Source organism: Papio anubis, chromosome 10 (assembly GCF_008728515.1).
Source record: "Papio anubis isolate 15944 chromosome 10, Panubis1.0, whole genome shotgun sequence".
In the NCBI taxonomy this organism is placed as follows: Eukaryota; Metazoa; Chordata; class Mammalia; order Primates; family Cercopithecidae; genus Papio; species Papio anubis.
The window spans coordinates 102,633,704-102,651,411 of record NC_044985.1 but is presented as its reverse complement, the minus strand read 5'-3'; the positions used below and the strand labels follow the sequence as shown (position 1 = coordinate 102,651,411).

Sequence of the window (17,708 nt, the reverse complement as noted above, 5' to 3'; positions counted from 1 at the left end):
GGCAAACACCCAGCAGCTGCTGGACCTTAATTATCAAATCTGGTTGGGCAGGAATGGCAAAGCCCCTTCCTGGCAGTGGATTAAGTTCTTGGTCAGCACATTTGACCACTCCTGGTTCCGTTCTCTGGGAAGGTCTCCCCTTTCCACTATCCTATGTAGTCTCTGGCTTTGCCTGCTGGGAAGCTGTTCCTTATCCAATACCCTCTGTCCTGCACTGGCAAACTTGTGCTTTTTGCAGTCGTTCCAGTCTTCACAGCCCTCTTCCTGCTGGTGCGGATTTGGAGGGCTGGGAATAAGGCAAGGGAAGTGGTGTCAAACCAGGCTTTGCTGATCAGGTTTATGGTTTCTTTGCCAATACAACACCCTCACACTCTTAGAAGCCTTCTGATTGGCTCCATGTTTGAGTAACCACAGCCAATGGCTTCAGGTAGACCTTATTTTTATGCTTGAATACTCTGGACTTGGTGTTCTTCCTACTCTCCTTTCTCTCAAACTGGTGGTGGCTATCTTGAGTCCATTTGAAAAAACATGCTTCGTGTGAAGGAAATTCTCTCACCCTGATCTCTGTCCACTGAGCCAGTTTCCCACTGTCTGGTGAGCAGATGTCCTTGAGAAAGGCTGGGGACCACAGGAACAGCCCTGGCCAAGGCTGTCCTCCCGACTCCATTCTCCTCCACCCTCCCCCTTGCCGGAGTAGGAACATTGAGGGTTGATGGAAAACACATGTAATAAATTCAGCCAGAAATCCACCAGTCTGTTGTTGAGTGTCCACTCCAGGGCCAGGGCTGGGATGGAAGAGGCTGGAAGGAGGATAGAAAGGGAGGGGCAGAGAGAGGAAAGCCGGAGCAGCTGGGTCAGCATTCCCGATCCGGACATTGACTCAGGCTTCGGGAATGCCAAGGAAGGGGGTGGCAGCCGCCGGAGCTAGGCTGGGATCCTGTTGGCACCAGGGATGTAGGCACAGCACTCACAGAGGGATGGGGGCTGGGACACCTGCACACCCAGGCATATCTCCCAACCACAGGTGGAAACAGGTGTCTCTTCCCCTGCGGGGAGCTCTGAGTGCTCCCCACGCCTTCGAGGTGATTCTCACAGCTCTTCACCTGCCTAAAACACCCACTCCACCTCCTCCACCTGAGAGAGGGACAGGCTCCAGGGACTCAAATCTGGACATCTGGACATACATTGGCTGCTCTCCTGGAACTACCCACAAACCCCTTGCCTCATCTCTAGGCTCTGAGCTGGCTGCAACTTGCCCTTTCTAATTCCAGCACCACCCTCTACTGAAATTAGAACAAGGAAGACAGTTACACTGACCTGCCTCCATGTTCCCTGCTTTGGTGCCTGATAATGATGAGGGAGGCCCTTGGAATAGGGGCTCAGAACTCTGAGAGCCCAACTCTGCCCAGCGCCCATGCTCCCACATGCTCCAAGCCACCTCTCCCCATAAAGGGTTCCTCTAGCTTGTCCTCAATGACCCAGGAGGGAGCTGAGGACCAAGCACCCAGATTATCAGGTGCGCCCCCTCCCAGCAGCCCCCAGCCTTCGGGGCTGGAGCAGCTGAGCAAGTAGGGCCCCTCCCTCTCGTTGCCTGACACCCAATCAGAGAGAAACTGATCCTGGCAGGGCAGGGTGCCCGGGGCTGGGCCCAGAATAGTGCGGCCCAGTCACAGTGTCGCACACTTGCTCTCCGTTGGTCCGGGGCTGGCCACATGGAGCCAGAGCTGGAGCACGCACTGCACAGGGTATGGGGGTCCCAGGGGAGCTGGCGCCGGAGCAGCTGAGGCCAGAAGATTGAGAGCACGTGCTGTGAATGTGTGTCTGTGCGTATGTGTCTTTTGGTGTGTGTTTGGTCTGGATTTTCTCGTGAATATGGGCATGTGCGTGTCTGGGCATATGTACTGTGAGTGTGTGTGGTTCTGTGTGCCTGGGAGCGTTTGGATGTGTGTCTTTCTGTGTGTGTTTGTGTATGGCCGTGTGACTGAGCATGTGTATTGGTGTGCATGGGTATGTGGGCGTGTGTGCAGGGAGAAGGGGTCTGGGAATGTAAGGCACTTTCCCCACTCCTTCAGAAAGTCTTCTCCCCACAGACCCCTTCCTGGAGCAGCCTTGGGGGTTCTGAGCATCAAGGTAAGGAGACTGCCCCCTCCCTGGGGCCTAACCTCTTCCCCCACTTCCTTGTCCCCCACTTTTCTGGGACCACATTCCCTCCCAGCCTGGCTTTTATCTTCCTCCTTTTGGTTCTTCTTCCTTATTGTTCTTCCTCCTTTCCCCAGGTGTGTTTCCCTCACCTCCTCCTTCCTCGTTTCAGAAGTGACTTTCCCACTTGCTGTGTGATTTGCGGCAAATTGCTTAACCTCTCTGAATTTCTGGTCCCTCACTAGCAAAACAGGGATGATAATAATGCCTGCCTTATAAGGCTGCTGTAAGTTTTAAATGAGAAATATGTTGGAGAAAAGCCCATTAGAAGCTTGCAAATCCTAAAGATTATGAATAACATTTGAATTGATTTTTCTGTATTATTCCCTATTAATCAAACAGGCCCCATTCCCCTTCCAGAGATGAGCTTCCTAGAGCAAGAAGACAGCAGCTCATGGTCATCACCAGCTGTGACCAGCAGCTCAGAAAGAATCCACGGGAAATGGAGGGCCAAGGCCTCGAGATGGACAAGGCAGGAGGTGGTGGAGGAAGGGGAGCCACCGGGTCAGGGGCAAGGTGAGGCCAAGGCCAGTTCTGGGAAGATGGGAGCCAGAGCAGTGGGAAGTCCCAGAGGAGCCTGGATCTGGGCTCTCACTCGGGTCCCTCCATAAAACACAGAGTTGGACCCAACCCTCATCTTGTGGCCTCAGTCTCCCTACGTGGTAGAGAACAACTGCACTGCAGTGCCGGGGGCCAGCATGGCCAACTCAGAAAGATGGGACAGAGCCACTGTCTGGGGTGACTCTCAGGTCAGCCTCTCACCTGCAAAATAGGGCCACAGCATCCAGGCTTCCAAAGGCTGCTGTGAGATGAACGGCGACAGCAGATGAGAACGTGCTTTGGAAGATGGAGTTACTGTCCTCTTCCCCTCCTCCCCCAAACAGGTCCCCGGTCCAGGCCAGCTGCTGAGTCCACTGGGCTGGAGGCCACATTCCCCAAGGCCACACCCTTGGCTCAAGCTGATCCTGCCGGGGTAGGCACTCCACCAACAGGGTGGGACTGCCTCCCCTCTGACTGTATAGCCTCAGCTACAGGCTCCAGCACAGATGATGTGGAGCTGGCCACGGAGTTCCCAGCCACAGAGGCCTGGCAGTGTGAGCTAGAAGGCCTGGTTGAAGAGAGGCCTGCCCCATGCCCGTCCCCGCAAGCCCTATTTCCCAAGCTGGGCTGGGATGACGAACTGCAGAAACCCGGCGCCCAGACCTACATGCGCTTCATGCAGGAGCACACCTGCTATGATGCCATGGCAACTAGCTCCAAGCTGCTCATCTTCGACACCACGCTGGAGGTGAGGCCATGGCTCTGCCCAACCTGCACTCACTCTGCATCCACACAATGCTGCAGCTACCGCTCCCACCCTGCAGGATGCCCTGCCAAGCCAGGTGCCCCTGCAAGCCCCCTGAAAGGACCCCTTCTTAGCACTATGGAGGCCATTTGGGGGAGGGAGAGCTTCTACTCTCTGTGAGCACACGTAATTTTCATCGCAGCTCTGCCACTTAGTATCTGTAGGACTTTGAGTTACTTTACCTTTCTCATCTCTAAAATGGGGATCAAAATGCCTGCTGCACCCTACATAGTTCAGAGGATTCTTGGACTACCCAGTATAAAGCATGAGCAAAGTATGTGTAAGACATTGCAAAGGCCTGGCACAGTAGCTCACATCTATAATACCATCAATTTGGGAGGTCAAGGCGGGCAAATCACAAGGTTAGGAGTTCGAGACCAGTCTGGCCAACATGGTGAAACCCCATCTCTACTAAAAAAAGAAAATACAAAAAAATTAGCCGGGCGTGGTTGCAGGTGCCCATAATCCCAGCTACTTAGGAGGCTGAGGCAGGAGGAGAATCGCTTGAACCTGGGAGGTGGAGGTTGCAAGTGAGCCGAGATCGTGCCATCGCACTCCAGCCCGGATGACAGTGCGAGACTCCATTAAAAAAAAAAAAAAAAGACATTGCAGAGTCACTTAGAACGAAGAATAGGGGACTGTTTTGGCAACAGAAAAAAATAGTGAGCTCTGGTACCTTCTCTTCCATTAGGCTAAGCTATAAACATCTATAATCTTATTCTTATCATTGTTGTGCCATGCAGCCTTTCCCAAAACATGGTGTATGTATTGTCCATAGCACATGTTCTGATTCTAGTGGTTCATGAACAAATATGCCTATTTCAGTAGCTTTGTGTTTGTTTTAGGGTGTGTTAAAAAATATAACCAGCATGTGCAGATAGTACTGTTTAGGACAAGGCACAAAATGAGTCAATATAAAATTTATCTACAAAACAGTATGTAGATATCAAATGTTATGGAAATAACTATGCCTCCAGTACTTAGGCTATCAAAAACTAGACTGTGTCTGTACACACATGCCCTCCAAATGGAAACATGAAGTTAGAATTTTTCACTCCCTGGTGTGCCAGGTGAGGGGCTCAGTGTCGCAGGCCACAGCCTTATCTATGTACCACATGTCCGCAGCAATGATCATGTCTAGCGTGTACTGTGTCATGAGAAAGACAGGCCAGCTGGTGTAGAGGAGGGTCCAGGAGAAGGCCCCATGGAAGAACCCTGGGTGAGACAGGGAGGGAACAGCAGGCAGAGGGGAGGTGCCCACTGAGGGGCAGAGAGGAGGGTGAGGGTCTCTCAGGACCCACCCTTGACTGTTCTCCCTGGCCCCTCAGATTAAGAAGGCCTTCTTTGCTCTGGTGGCCAACGGTGTGCGGGCAGCCCCTCTATGGGACAGCAAGAAGCAGAGCTTTGTGGGTGAGGAGAGGCTGGGGAGGTGAAGGGAGATGGAGAAGGGGAGGTGGGGACCTCGTACGGTTGTTCTGGGGCCAATCTCTGATGTAGCACAAGCTTGGCTTCAGGCCAAGCCCAGCCAGGGGCCAGGGTGGGGGAAAGTCCATCCCGAGTCTGCGTGGCCAGCTGGGAGACCCTGGGGCTCAATTTCTCCATCTGTGGAGCCGCTGTGACCAGCTGACACCTTCCAGCTCTGCTACTGCATGGCCCCATGCCGTAGGTGCTAGGGAGCAAATGCGGGGAGGCAGGAGAGAAAGAGCCCCACTTCTCAGGCCTGGGGGGCTGTCCCACTGTCCTCTTCCCACAGTCCCCACTGTGTCTCAGTGCAAGGAAACTGGTAGTCTGGGGAGGGGATCTGATCTTCAACCTGCTTCCCACCCAAAGGCCCCAAGCTGACCTCCTCCCCGCCCCTCCCCTGCAGGGATGCTGACCATCACTGACTTCATCCTGGTGCTGCATCGCTACTACAGGTCCCCCCTGGTGAGGAGTGGGCTGGGAATCTTATGTGCACCCAGAGGGGCGGGGGCGGAGGGAAGTCCTCCTGGAGCCTGGTACCCTAGAAGCCCATGTCTGTCTGACTTCTGGAGTCCTGTTGATATCTCTAGGTCCAGATCTATGAGATTGAACAACATAAGATTGAGACCTGGAGGGGTGAGTGGGGAGAGGAACCCAGAAAGGGGCTGTTGGTGAGGGTGGGCCAGGGCCTAAGGCGGAGGATGGGCAGGGGGGATGTCCTGGAGCGAACAGGGGAGGGACAATAGGAGCCCCGGGTGCCTGAAGGAAGGGAAGCTGCCTGGGATTGCAAGGCAAGGCAGGTGACCAGCTCCCCTGGCCTGACTCTGGCTCTTTCTGCAGAGATCTACCTGCAAGGCTGCTTCAAGCCTCTGGTCTCCATCTCTCCTAATGACAGGTGGGTGTCCCCGCTCATTCACCTGCGCCTCCTCCTCCCACAGTCCCCTTCCCCAGTCCCACTCAGCTCTGAACTCACCTCTTCATCCTAGGCGACACAGGGACAAGGGAGCCTTGGTGCTCTGCCCTCCTTTTTAGGGGGCTGGGATGGCGGGTGTCTCTCCCCAGGCTGCCTCGAGGCTCACTGCTCCCATCTCTGCAGCCTGTTTGAAGCTGTCTACACCCTCATCAAGAACCGGATCCATCGCCTGCCTGTTCTGGACCCGGTGTCAGGCAACATACTCCACATCCTCACGCACAAACGCCTACTCAAGTTCCTGCACATCTTTGTGAGCCTGGGCCCAGGTGGGAGGAAGCGGGAGAAGGGTGATCAGAGGGCCTGAGGAGTCTTCAGCCCTAGGAATCAGAGGGAGGAGCTGGGAGCCCTCTTGAAGCTGCTGGATCCCTGATCTCCACCGGGTCCCCTTCCTAACCAGGGTTCCCTGCTGCCCCGGCCCTCCTTCCTCTACCGCACTATCCAAGATTTGGGCATCGGCACATTCCGAGACTTGGCTGTGGTGCTGGAGACAGCACCCATCCTGACTGCACTGGACATCTTTGTGGACCGGCGTGTGTCTGCACTGCCTGTGGTCAACGAATGTGGTACCCAGCACAAGATGAGAGGCTTGGGCTGGGCTGGGGCCTGGGAGAACCTGGCAGGGGAGAATATGGGAAGGGCAGGGGTTCCCATGCCATCCCTGTGGGGGGTACAGGATGGACTATGGATTAGAAGTCTCCATCTGCTCTGAGACTTGGGCCGGTTGCTTAGCCTCTTTGTGCCTCAGTTTCCTCCTTTGTGAAATGGGATTCTTCACAACACTCATCTTTCTGACTTCACAGGAGGATTTAAAAGGTTATATGCACGAAAATGAGCATAGTGACAGGAAGCAGCAGATTTTAGTTTTAGTTCATCTTAAAATGGAGCCAGGCACGTGGTGCACGGCTGTAATGCCAGCACTTTGAAAGAGGCCAGAGCGAGAAGGTAGCTTGAGGCCAGAAGTTTGAGTTTACATACAGTGACACTTCAGGCTGGGCAACAGAGCAAGACCCTGTCTCTAAAATAATAACGAAATAATAAAATTTAAAAAGTAAAATGTGCCATGGGACCTCGGGCCCCTAGCCAGACCTCAGTTTCCTACACTGAAAAAGGGCTAGAGGGACGACAAGATTATTTCTTTGGTTGAATGATGGCTATGAAATATTTCAAAGCTAAAATCACCATAATTAAGATAGATATCAAGAACTGTTTTCAATTTATTTTTGATTATATAAAACTTCAAACGTATGAAAATGGTACAAAGAAATTGCATAATGAACCACCTATATCCATTGCCTAGATTAACTACTGTTACTGTATTGCCATAAACAGTTCATCTCTTCTCCGAAGTAATTCAAAGTAAATTACAGACATCATGTCATCTCACCCCTAAACATTTTAGTCTGCACCTCTTAAAACAAGTGTATTTTTGGCCAGGGGCGGTGGCTCACGCCTGTAATCCCAGCACTTTGGGAGGCCAAAGTGGGCGGATCACAAGGTCAAGAGATCGAGACTATCCTGGCCAATGTGGTGAAACCTTGTCTCTACTAAAACTACAAAAAAAATTAGCTGGGTGTGGTGGCGCACACCTCTAGACCCAGCTACTTGTGAGGCTGAGGCAGGAGAATCGCTTGAACCTGGGAAGCGAAGGTTGCAGTGAGCCAAGATCACGCCACTGCACTCCAGCCTGTTAACAGAGCAAGACTCCAAAAAAAAAAAAAAAATGCATTTTATACCACCAAACAAAACCATGAATAATTCATATTATTGTCTGGTTTCCAATCCTTATTCTCACTTCTCCATTTCCTCAAGAATGTTGGGCTTTTTTGTTGTTGTTTTGAGACAGAGTCTCGCTTTGTCACTCAGGCTGGAGTGCAGTGGCACCATCTCGGCTCACTGCAACCTCTGCCTCCCGGGATCAAGCGATTCTTGTGCCTCAGCCTCCTTAGTAGCTGCGATTACAGGCAACCCCCACCACGCCCAGCTAATTTTTGGGGGGTGGTATTTTTAGTAGAGATGAGGTTTCACCATATAGGACAGGCCGGTCTCCAACTCCTGACCTCAAGTGATCCACCTGTCTTGGCCTCCCAAAGTGCTGAGATTACAGGCATGAGCCACCACGACCGGCCAAGATTTCTTTCTTTTTTTTTTTTTTTTTGAGACAGAGTCTTGCTCTGTCGCCTGGGCTAGAGTACAATGGTGCGATCTTGGCTCACTGCATCCTCCACCTCCCGGATTCAAGCAATTCTCCTGCCTCAGCTTCCCGAATAGCTGGGTTTGCAGGTGCATACCACCACACCTGGCTAATTTTTTGTATCTTTAGTAGAGATGGGGTTTCACTATGTTGGCCAGGCTGGTCTTGAACTCGTGACCTTGTGATCTGCCCACCTCGGCCTCCCAAGGGAATGTATTTTTTATAGTTGATGTGTTCAAAACAGGACCCAACTGAAGTCCATGGTTTACATTCGTGTCTTTTGTTCCTTAAATCTCTTTAAATCTAGAACAACCCCATTCCCCCTGAATTGTTATGACATGGGTGAGTTGAAAAGCCCGGGTCAGTTGTCCTATAGGATACCCCACATCCAGATTTGTCTGTTTGCTTTCTAGAGCTGGCCTTTACTTTGTTCTCTAGTCCTGTGTTTCCTGTAAACTGAAATTATATCTAAAGACTTGAAGAGATTTGGGCAATAAATTCAAGGCTAGACTATTTCGTAGGTGATGCCGTGTTACTCACACTGCATTTCCTCAGGATGTTCGACGTCAGGTTGTCTCACTCTGGGATGCTAAGTTTGATCCTTGGGTTCTGATAGTGGCACCCTGATGCAAATAGCCCTAGGCCCTCTACACAGCACCTCGGTTCTGATCAGAGGCTCTTCCCTGTCTTTCTCTCCCTGCCCCCACCCACCACTCTCTGCAGGTCAGGTCGTGGGACTCTATTCCCGCTTTGATGTGATCGTAAGTGTCCCTGGAAAGGTGGGATGCTGTAGGGAGACTAAGGGTGTGGGAATGGGTGGGGGGCCTCTGTCAACCAGGGGAACCTTGACAAGTATGCAGGGGTTGACATCTGTGGGGTAGGAGCCCAGGCAAGGGGGTGACTAGGAGCCATGCTTCTCTCTCTGCCCCAGCACCTGGCTGCCCAGCAAACCTACAACCACCTGGACATGAGTGTGGGAGAAGCTCTGAGGCAGAGGACACTATGTCTGGAGGGAGTCCTTTCCTGCCAGCCCCATGAGAGTTTGGGGGAAGTGATCGACAGGATTGCTCAGGAGCAGGTACCCTGTGCCCTCCATTCATGCCCACAACACATATAGCCCAGTCCTTCTCATGCATGGCTCCAGCCATCCCTGAACATCGGGGCACCTGGCCTATCCTTCCATTTCATAACCAACTCCTGGTGCCCACACTGGCCTGCACTTTGTCCTGTCCATGGGCCCCTTATGCCAGGGGTCACTGCCAGCTGATCGCCCAAGGCCGGTCACAGCCATCCCTAACGGGCTCCTAGGAAACAGTCTTTCCCCAGGTGATGGTGGGTTGTTTCTCCTGATTCTTGGCACTAACCTCAGTAGCTGCTGTAGCCCCATGGCTCTGCCCCCTCACTGAACACTATGGACCCACAGGTACACCGACTGGTGCTAGTGGACGAGACCCAGCATCTCTTGGGCGTGGTCTCCCTCTCCGACATCCTTCAGGCACTGGTGCTCAGCCCTGCTGGCATCGATGCCCTCGGGGCCTGAGAAGATCCGAGTCTTCAATCCCAATCCTCTTCCACACCTGGAAGACAATGAAGGGAGCCAGGGAACTCAGCCTTCATCTTCCCCCACCCCCATTTGCTGGTTCAGCTATGATTCAGGTAGGCTCTGCCCTGGGCCATGACACGAGCCTCTTAGTCTTCCTGATTTCCTGGATCTCAGATTGGGACACCCTGAGGATGGGAGTGGCCAAGCTCAAAGCTGAGCAGCCCTGTGAAAACTACAAGTGTAAGGACTTGCACGTCCCCACTTTGTCCCATTTTCAGCTGAGGTCATGGAGACTCTCCTAGGAGGGAGGGACAGAGCCCCAGCTATAGGCTAAGGCAGCGATGTGACTTCAGACACTCTGGGAAGATTTCCTTGTTCCCTCACAATTCAATTCCCACCTGCTGGGAATTCCATTAGAAGGAAGCAAGCTACGTAAACCTTTGTTGGATGGAATTTCCATCCCCAGTAAGAACTAAAGCTTAAAGGAAGGAGCTTCTACCTCCATGCTCATCTCAGGAAATGTGACATGATCTCAGACTCTTTCCGGGTCACACGTTTGCTAGGGGCTTGCAGAGGATGGGCACAGATTCTGTCTACTCGCCATGGCTGGCAAGAGTCCCCTGTTGGAAAGGCAGCTGCCCCTCCTACATGGTCACCATCTTCCCTTTTCTTTTCCTCACAGGCTTCTTCAGCCTTCCCAGATTGCCCTTGCCCTGCCTGTGTTCCCAGAAGCCCTCGGACATGCCCAGTGCACCATGGCATGATGAAATTAAGGAGAACAGCTGAGTCAAGTCTGGAGGTCCCTGAACCAGAGGCACTAGGATTACCCCAGGGCCATCTGTGCTCCATGCCCACTCATCCCCTTGCAGCCTAACTGGGTTGGACGGCCCCAGTGGGTTTAGTCAGGGCTTCTGGATTCCTCGGTTTCTGGGCTACCTATGGCTCCAGCCTTCAGCTCCTGGGAGTCCAACAGGAGCTGTTGTTCCCAGCAATGTCGCCACTGCCCTCCTACTCTCCAGGCTTTATCATTTCAGAGCTGCTGAAATGCTGCTTTTCAGGGGCCACCATGGAGCAGCTGTTATTTATAGAACTGCCTGTTGGAGGTGGGGGTCCTCCCTCCATTCTTGTCCAGAAAACTCCTTAGCTCTCGCAGTGAGCAGTGTTCTGTGTCCCCAGAGATGGATGGCCTTGTATGTGGACCCCTATGAATGAGCAATTGAAAAAAACACAACAAAAGGAACAATCCACGAACTTAGATTTTATAGGTTTCTCTCAAAATGCTGCAGTCTTTGACCTGAACTTGTGGCAAGAGCCTTGTGCTTTCTGAATTCAAAGACAAAAAGGAAATTTGACAAAAATCGCAAGTGGCATTTCTTTTGCATGTAGTGCTATTCTACTGAAATTTCTTTCTTCTCTTTTCTTTACAAAATTGTAAAGAAAATATTAATTCATTGCTTATATAGTAGGTACAACTCGGCCTACAAACTCTAATCTGCAAGAAGCATAACTTTATTTTTCTAACACAGAATGTAATTTCTATTAGGAATCCCGTTTCACCAGGTTTTAGAAATTAATCTCAGTCAATTCAGAGTCTCCCCCGACCTTTTCCTGGGGTTAAGCTCGGTGGGGTTGCGGGGGGGTGGCTTTAAGTCGTGTAAGACTCTGGTCCTCAGCCATCATCATCTGTCCATTCCAGCACCTGCTTGGACATCCTATCTGGTCATCAGTTGGTCATGCATGGTCTGCCAGGGGCTCCTTCACGTCCACAAAGCCTCTTTGGGGGCCTGTGGCTTGGAGCATGTGGAACATTCTAGCTCCTGGCCCTGCACACCCTCTGGCTTCAGGAAGCTCAGTGATTCTGTTCCAGGTCAACTGCTAAGATACAGAGCCCAGTCACCTGTTCCGCTCTGTGGCTTGCTGTTTTCCCAGGCTCTTCCCAGGAAGCGTGTGGGTTCTTCTACCTAGTGCTTGCCTACCCTTATCACCTCCAAACCTGTATGGTGTATTTGTCATACTTTCCCGCTCTTTAGCCGCAACCTCCTTCTCAGGGTCCTTTTCTCAAGGATTCCAGAAATGTCAACAGTCGCCTTGCTCCCCAAGCCCTGCCAACCCATGGAATCTTGACCAGTCGGGGACAGAAGGGGCTTTTATTCTGTAACCCATCATATATTCTTCCAAATGCACTGTAAGTGTCCCGAGTTCTTGCCATCTACCTTCAGAATCAAGCCTTTGAAATTCCGAAGCCAAGGCTCGCTTCTGCTATGTCACCTTCCCCGTGGCAACGGGCTGGCTGTCCAGAGGAGGGGGAGGTTACTGTCCCTAAAACGTGACTCCTTCCCCTTACCTCACAGAGCAAGAAGGCAGAGGCTTTGTACTGAATTGGTTGGACCATAAATGAAGATGTTCTGTCACTAGACATTTTGCCAAAACCTGAGCGTCAGTGCTGGCTCTGCTGTGGTCCAACCCGAGAAGGTCCAGGGTCTTGTGCTCAAGGGAGAGGATTGGAGTTCGGTGATGGTTGGGTCTGGGCCCAGAGGATCTCTCCAGTGACAGTGCTCCTGGGGAGCCTGGGGCTCTGGAATCTTGTAACAGGTCGGTCCTTTGAGGCTGTGCCTCTGGGCGGCTCTGCTCTGTGCATGAGACAGATCTTCAGTGGTGCTAGGACAAGCAACTGAGAAAGGCACTCTTTGCCCCTCCTGCTCCCCTTGCCATCATGGGAGCAGATCTGTCTCTACCTGTCTGGACTCACCATCCTAAAGACCCGGCAGTTCTTCCCTTCCGGACCTTCTGTAAGGGCACATGCCACCCTCCCTGCCTCTGACCCCTCCTCTGGTCACAGCCCAGCCCTTGCAGCCATCATGGCTGCTAGAAAAGAGTTACGGAGTTGCCACCGGGGCTGCGGCTGCTTTTTCCACTCCAGCTCAGAATCAGAGACGCGCCTTGTGTGCAGCCTGCAGTGCCGCCCACTCTATTCCCGCATGTGAACTTGGGGCGGGGCTGGTTTTCCATGCATTGCTGCCTCCGTGCCCCCAGCCCCTCCTCAGACCTCTGCGGGCCTCTCTGGGTTTCTGTAGCTTCCTTCGCTTTCTCGTCTCTCTTCTCACAACCCCTTCAGTAGCTCTCCGCCCTGGATGTGCATCAGGATCAGCAAAGAAGCCTTACAAAATGCAGATTCCAGGGCTCCATTCCTACGGGTACTAATTTCCTCATTTGGGGGTGGGAATTGAGCAACTGTATTTATTTTCTATAAATGCTAGAGACTTATGATTAATAGCACATGATGAACATGAGACTGGGCTGAGAAATGAGGATGCCCCATGCTCATAGCTAGTCAATCATTTGTCATATGATGGGGTCTAGCTATTATTTAATTATGCCTGCAGTCTCCAAGAAGCAATGACTAAGGGTAGTGGTGCAACATAGATGTATGACTCATTACCATTCTCACCATCCTTCTCCCAGATATCCTTAAATGCAGAAGTGTTCATTACAATATCCTACATGTTCCTTTCATGACAATTGTCCAAGTTTTTGTTTGATATGCATATTAAAGCTGGAGTCACAAATAATGACCTGGAAACAAACTCCTATTACCAAGCCAAAATGCACTAAGAGCTAAAACTTCCACAGAACCTGGGCTGTAGATAGCCAGGCAATACTGGGTACCCCATCTATTTTTGTTTACAAGAGTGCTGCCTTGGCCAGGCGCGGTGGCTCACGACTGTAGTCCCAGCACTTTGGGAGGCCGAGGCAGGTGGATCACCTGAGGTCAGGAGATCAAGGCTTAGCCTGGCCAACATGGTGAAATCCCGTCTCCACTAAAAATACAAAAAATTAGCTGGGCATTGTAGTGAGCACCTACAATCCCAACTACTCGGGAGGCTGAGGCAGGAGCATCGCTTGAACCTGGGAGTTGGAGGTTGCAGTGAGCCAAGATTGCGCCATTGCACTCCAGCCTGGGCGATAAGAGTGAAACTCCATCTAAAAAAGAAAAGAAAAGAAAAGAAAAGAGTGCCGCCTTGTTTAAGAAGACTAGTTGTTTTCTTAAAGTCTTACCCAAAAATATGGATCTCAATTTGGCCAACAATTTCAAATTAGCTGGGGTATGAGTAACACAATGTGTATTGTCTTTTCAGCCAAATGTCGATCTGCTGTGCGGAACCAACAATCCTTAATCCGCTGTTGTTTTTTCTCTATAGAGGCAGGTTGGGGTTGGCTCTCAGGGAGCCTCACTGTGACATCTCTTCATGGTGACGCTTGGGGGCCCTGAGCTCCTGAGAGTCTCGGGGCCTGGAACTGTGCCCCATCACTGGCCACTGATGAATTCTGTCCCAACCCTCAAACCAGGGGTGATGTGTTTCTCCCTCCAGAGAAAAAACTGCTGGGAAAGGAACTGAAACTATGACCACATCCATCCTAGACATATTACATATGTATCTGAATGAATCACTGTCAAAGAAAGTGATTTTTTCATTTATATTAAGTAAGTCTTGTCCAGGCATTGTGATGGAGTATAAACAGAGGTCATTTCACATACACTTGAAGTACACATGTACACATGAAATTTATGAGAGAATCTCATGTACACTTAGGGTCAGTGCATTTTTCTGTAGGTATATTATAGGGCAATAAATATATTTTAAATATTAAAAAAACAAGTATAAAGATAAATTACTTTGACCATATGCTATATTTTGTTTTTCTCTGTTTGGGGATGGGAGACTTTGATTCTATTCGTCCCAATGCCATGTGGGCGGGCTTTCTAGTGGCAGCTCCAGTAGGCAAGGTTTCACATTTGTGTTCATAACTCTTCAGCTCTCACATCTTGTGTTCTGTCACTGATGCCAAAAACTTTGCGGGGAGCCTCTGAAGCTGTGCCTACACCTCATCAAAGGGTGAGGAAACAGCCTCACAAGGACTTCGTGACTTCTCCCATCGGCTTAGTTCCTTTCTCCTCTGCATTTCCAGTTTCCAATTTGAGGTTGGATTTTAGGCCCTGTAGATACATGACAGGGCAGTGCTGCCTCAGAACTTCCTGTGGTGCCTCTAGGACATTGGTGACCCCCAAGAATCTTCTGCAAGTATTGATTACATTGACATCTATTTTTATAATAATCTTATCAAACTGATCTTCACAGATTTCTTTCACTTGAGATATAATTAATATGCCATACAATTCACCCTTCCAAAATATACAATTCAAGCCGGTGTGGTGACTCACACCGGCAATCCCAGCACTTTTGGAGGCCAAGGTGGGTGGATCACACTTGAGGTCAGGAGTTCGAGATCAGCATGGCCGACATGGTGAAACCCTGTCTCTACTAAAAATACAAAAATTAGCCAGCAGTAGTGGCTTGTACCTGTAATCCCAGCTACTCGGGAGGCTGACATGGGAGACTTTACTTGAACCCAGGAGGTGGAGGTTGCAGTGAGCCGAGATTGCACCACTGCACTCCACCCTGGGAGACCGGTTGAGACTCCACCTCAAACAAACAAACAAAAACCAAAATATACAATTCAGTGATATTTAGTATATTCAGAAAGTTAAGCAAAGTTAGTGATGACCACTATCTAATTCCAAAACATCTTCATCACCCTCAAAACAAACTCATTAACAGTCACTCCCCATTCTCTCGTCCCTCCACCCTTGGCAACCAGTAATCTACTTGCTGTCTCTATAGATTTGCCTATTCTGGACATTTTGTATGCATGAAATCACACAATATGTGGCCTTTTTGTGAGCTTCTTTCCATCTGCATAAGGTTTTCAAGGTTCATCCATAGTGTAGCGTCTTCATTCCTTTCTTATGGGTGAATAATATTTCATTGTGTGGATACACGAGGTCTTCCTGGACTTCCACGTGAGATCAGTTCATTAACTGAGCTGCAAGACTGTGAACACTGACATCATTTTGCACAACTGCTACAAAACCCCAATCCAAGTCTCATCACAGACTTCCCCTCACCCAAGCACCACCCATGTTGTTTTGGCAGCTCGGCCTTGCTGGTTTGAAGGAGCAGCACACTAGGGAAGGCAGAATTCCACTCTGGTTGACTTTGTGACACAGATCCTGGCAGCCTTGGGGCCCAGCCCCAGCCTCTGTATTTGCAAGAAGCTCTCACAGGTGGATCACTTCACAGGAGGGGTTGAGAGCCATATCTGTATTATCAGTAATTCCTCCCAATTCCCTCTAGGTTCTTCTTTTATTTTTCTTTATTTTCTTTTTGAGATGAAGTCTTGCTCTGTCACCCAGGTCGGAGTGCAGTTGCACAGTTTCGGCTCACTGCAACCTCTGCCTCCTGGGTTCAAGCGATTTTCCTGCCTCAGCCTCCCTAGTAGCTGAGATTACAAGGGCATGCCACCACACCCAGCTATTTTTTGTTTTTTTTTGTTTTGTTTTTTTTGGTTTTTTTTTTTAGTAGATACAGGGTTTCACCATGTTGGCCAGGCTGGTCTTGAACTCCTGACCTCAAGTGGTCCACTTGCCTTGGTCTCCCAAAGTGCTGGGATTACAAGCTGGGTTCCCCTTCTCAATGTAGAAAACTCTGTGTCCTCCTCTCCCCTTCCCTTTTCTTCCCTTCCCCCTATTCCAGTCTCTTTTTCAGGAAACATTTACTAAGCACCTCTTAGGTACTAGACACAGTTAGACACTGGGATCCAACATTAAAGAAGCCTGATTTGTGCCCTTCAGGGGATTCACAGTTGGGGAGAGAGCTGGATCTCTAACAAAGTGAGCATGCTGACAGCTCAGCTCTGTAAGCAGGGAAGGGGAAGGTGGGACACAGGATTGCTCGGAGAGGTCAGGAAGGGCCCTGCAGAGGCAGTGACATTTGAGCTGAATCCTAAGAAAAAGCAAGCTCTCTGTGATGACATGACAGTTGGGGAAGAGCGTGTTCCAAGAGTGGGGACAGGAGATACAAAGTGTTGAGGCTGGAAAGAGCATAATGTGCTCAGAGACATCCAAGGAATTCAGGCTCAGCTGTGAAAGGGTGACCACGGCCAGGGTGCAGGGTGCCAGGGCACAGTGGATCTTATGAAGCACAGTAACAACTTTGAACTTGACCTGAGGGCTGAGGGCAGTTCTGAAGTATTTTAATCAGGGCAATGACATAATTTTTTAAATGAGTTCAAACCCTATAATTCCCACAGGCCCAAGAAAGTGAACTTTAGGTTGGCGCGGTGGCTCATGCCTGTAATCCCAGCACTTCGGGAGGCCAAGGCAGGCAGATCCCTTGAGCTCGGGAGTTCGAGACCAGCCTGGTCAACATGGCAAAACCCCATCTCTACAAAAAAAAAAAAAAAAAAAATCAGTCAGGCAAGGTGATGTGCGCCTGTAGTTCCAGCTACTCAGGAGGCTAAAGTAGGAGAGTCGCTTGAGCCTGGGTTGAGGATGCAGTGAGCCAAGATGGCGCCACTGCACTCTGGTCTGGGTGACAGAATGAAACCCTGTCTCAAAAAATCAAATTAATTCTTTAAAAAGAAAGTGAACTTCATTTTTTTTCTATGACTCTACCAAAATTTACTGCTGGGACTCTGAATTTTCAAGCCAGTGCCGTAATGCATTGGCTCTCAATGGCAACCCACTTTCCTTCGAGTGGGCTTCCTGTACTAAGGAGGCTGGAAAGTTAACAGCTATAATCCCTAGGCTCCCTTGCAGCTAGTGCTCCAGGCAGGACTTAGGTTCCTCCTCTCAGCTGTATGTGAAAGATGTGGAAGGTGGAAGAGAGGTAGAGGCCCCTGCCCTTTCTGCTATCAGGAGCAGTCACGAGGCATTCATAAAGGTCCAAGTCCAGTTACTGCTGACTTCATGGGTATTGAGAGGCAGGATGGGGGTCATCCTGTGTGACATGTTTTGTTTTGCCGGCACAGACCTACTTGAACTTAGTTGAATGGAGTAGCTCTAGAGCCAATAGTTGTAGCAATAGCTTCTAGACTCTCATCCTCCTGATTGTGGCCAACATGGTGCTCCCCAGGCTGCTCAGTGCCTGCTAGAGGT

The 17,708-nt window shown here is 50.5% G+C and overlaps 1 protein-coding gene across 7 annotated transcripts; it reads left to right on the top strand.

The window, feature by feature from the left end:
* Positions 1–1,550: 1,550 nt before the first annotated feature.
* On the top strand, positions 1,551–11,070 carry PRKAG3 (protein kinase AMP-activated non-catalytic subunit gamma 3). Of its 7 annotated transcripts, none has more exons than XM_009183087.3 (15): positions 1,675–1,745; positions 2,091–2,130; positions 2,385–2,425; positions 2,560–2,715; positions 3,084–3,487; positions 4,873–4,954; positions 5,412–5,470; positions 5,596–5,641; positions 5,846–5,900; positions 6,102–6,228; positions 6,376–6,541; positions 8,893–8,930; positions 9,101–9,247; positions 9,593–9,825; positions 10,395–11,070. In XM_009183087.3, exons 4-14 carry the CDS (start codon positions 2,562–2,564, stop codon positions 9,707–9,709), a joined length of 1,395 nt encoding a protein of 464 aa, XP_009181351.1. In that variant the 5' UTR covers positions 1,675–1,745; positions 2,091–2,130; positions 2,385–2,425; positions 2,560–2,561; the 3' UTR covers positions 9,710–9,825; positions 10,395–11,070. The 7 variants fall into 7 exon arrangements, with proteins under 7 accessions (XP_003908012.1, XP_009181353.1, XP_009181354.1 ...); XM_009183088.3 differs by having other exon boundaries at positions 2,542–2,715; XM_021924015.2 differs by having other exon boundaries at positions 1,697–1,745; positions 2,277–2,425.
* Positions 11,071–17,708: the final 6,638 nt, after the last annotated feature.

What these genes read in the sequence shown, in the direction of transcription:
- PRKAG3 (XM_003907963.5), top strand. Translation starts at nt 1,713, where the DNA reads ATGGAGCCAGAGCTGGAGCACGCACTGCACAGG. An exon ending in TGGAGCACGCACTGCACAGG is followed by an intron (nt 1,746 to 2,090) that starts GTATGGGGGTCC and finishes TTCTCCCCACAG; the next exon opens with ACCCCTTCCTGGAGCAGCCT. An exon ending in TGGGGGTTCTGAGCATCAAG is followed by an intron (nt 2,131 to 2,559) that starts GTAAGGAGACTG and finishes TTCCCCTTCCAG; the next exon opens with AGATGAGCTTCCTAGAGCAA.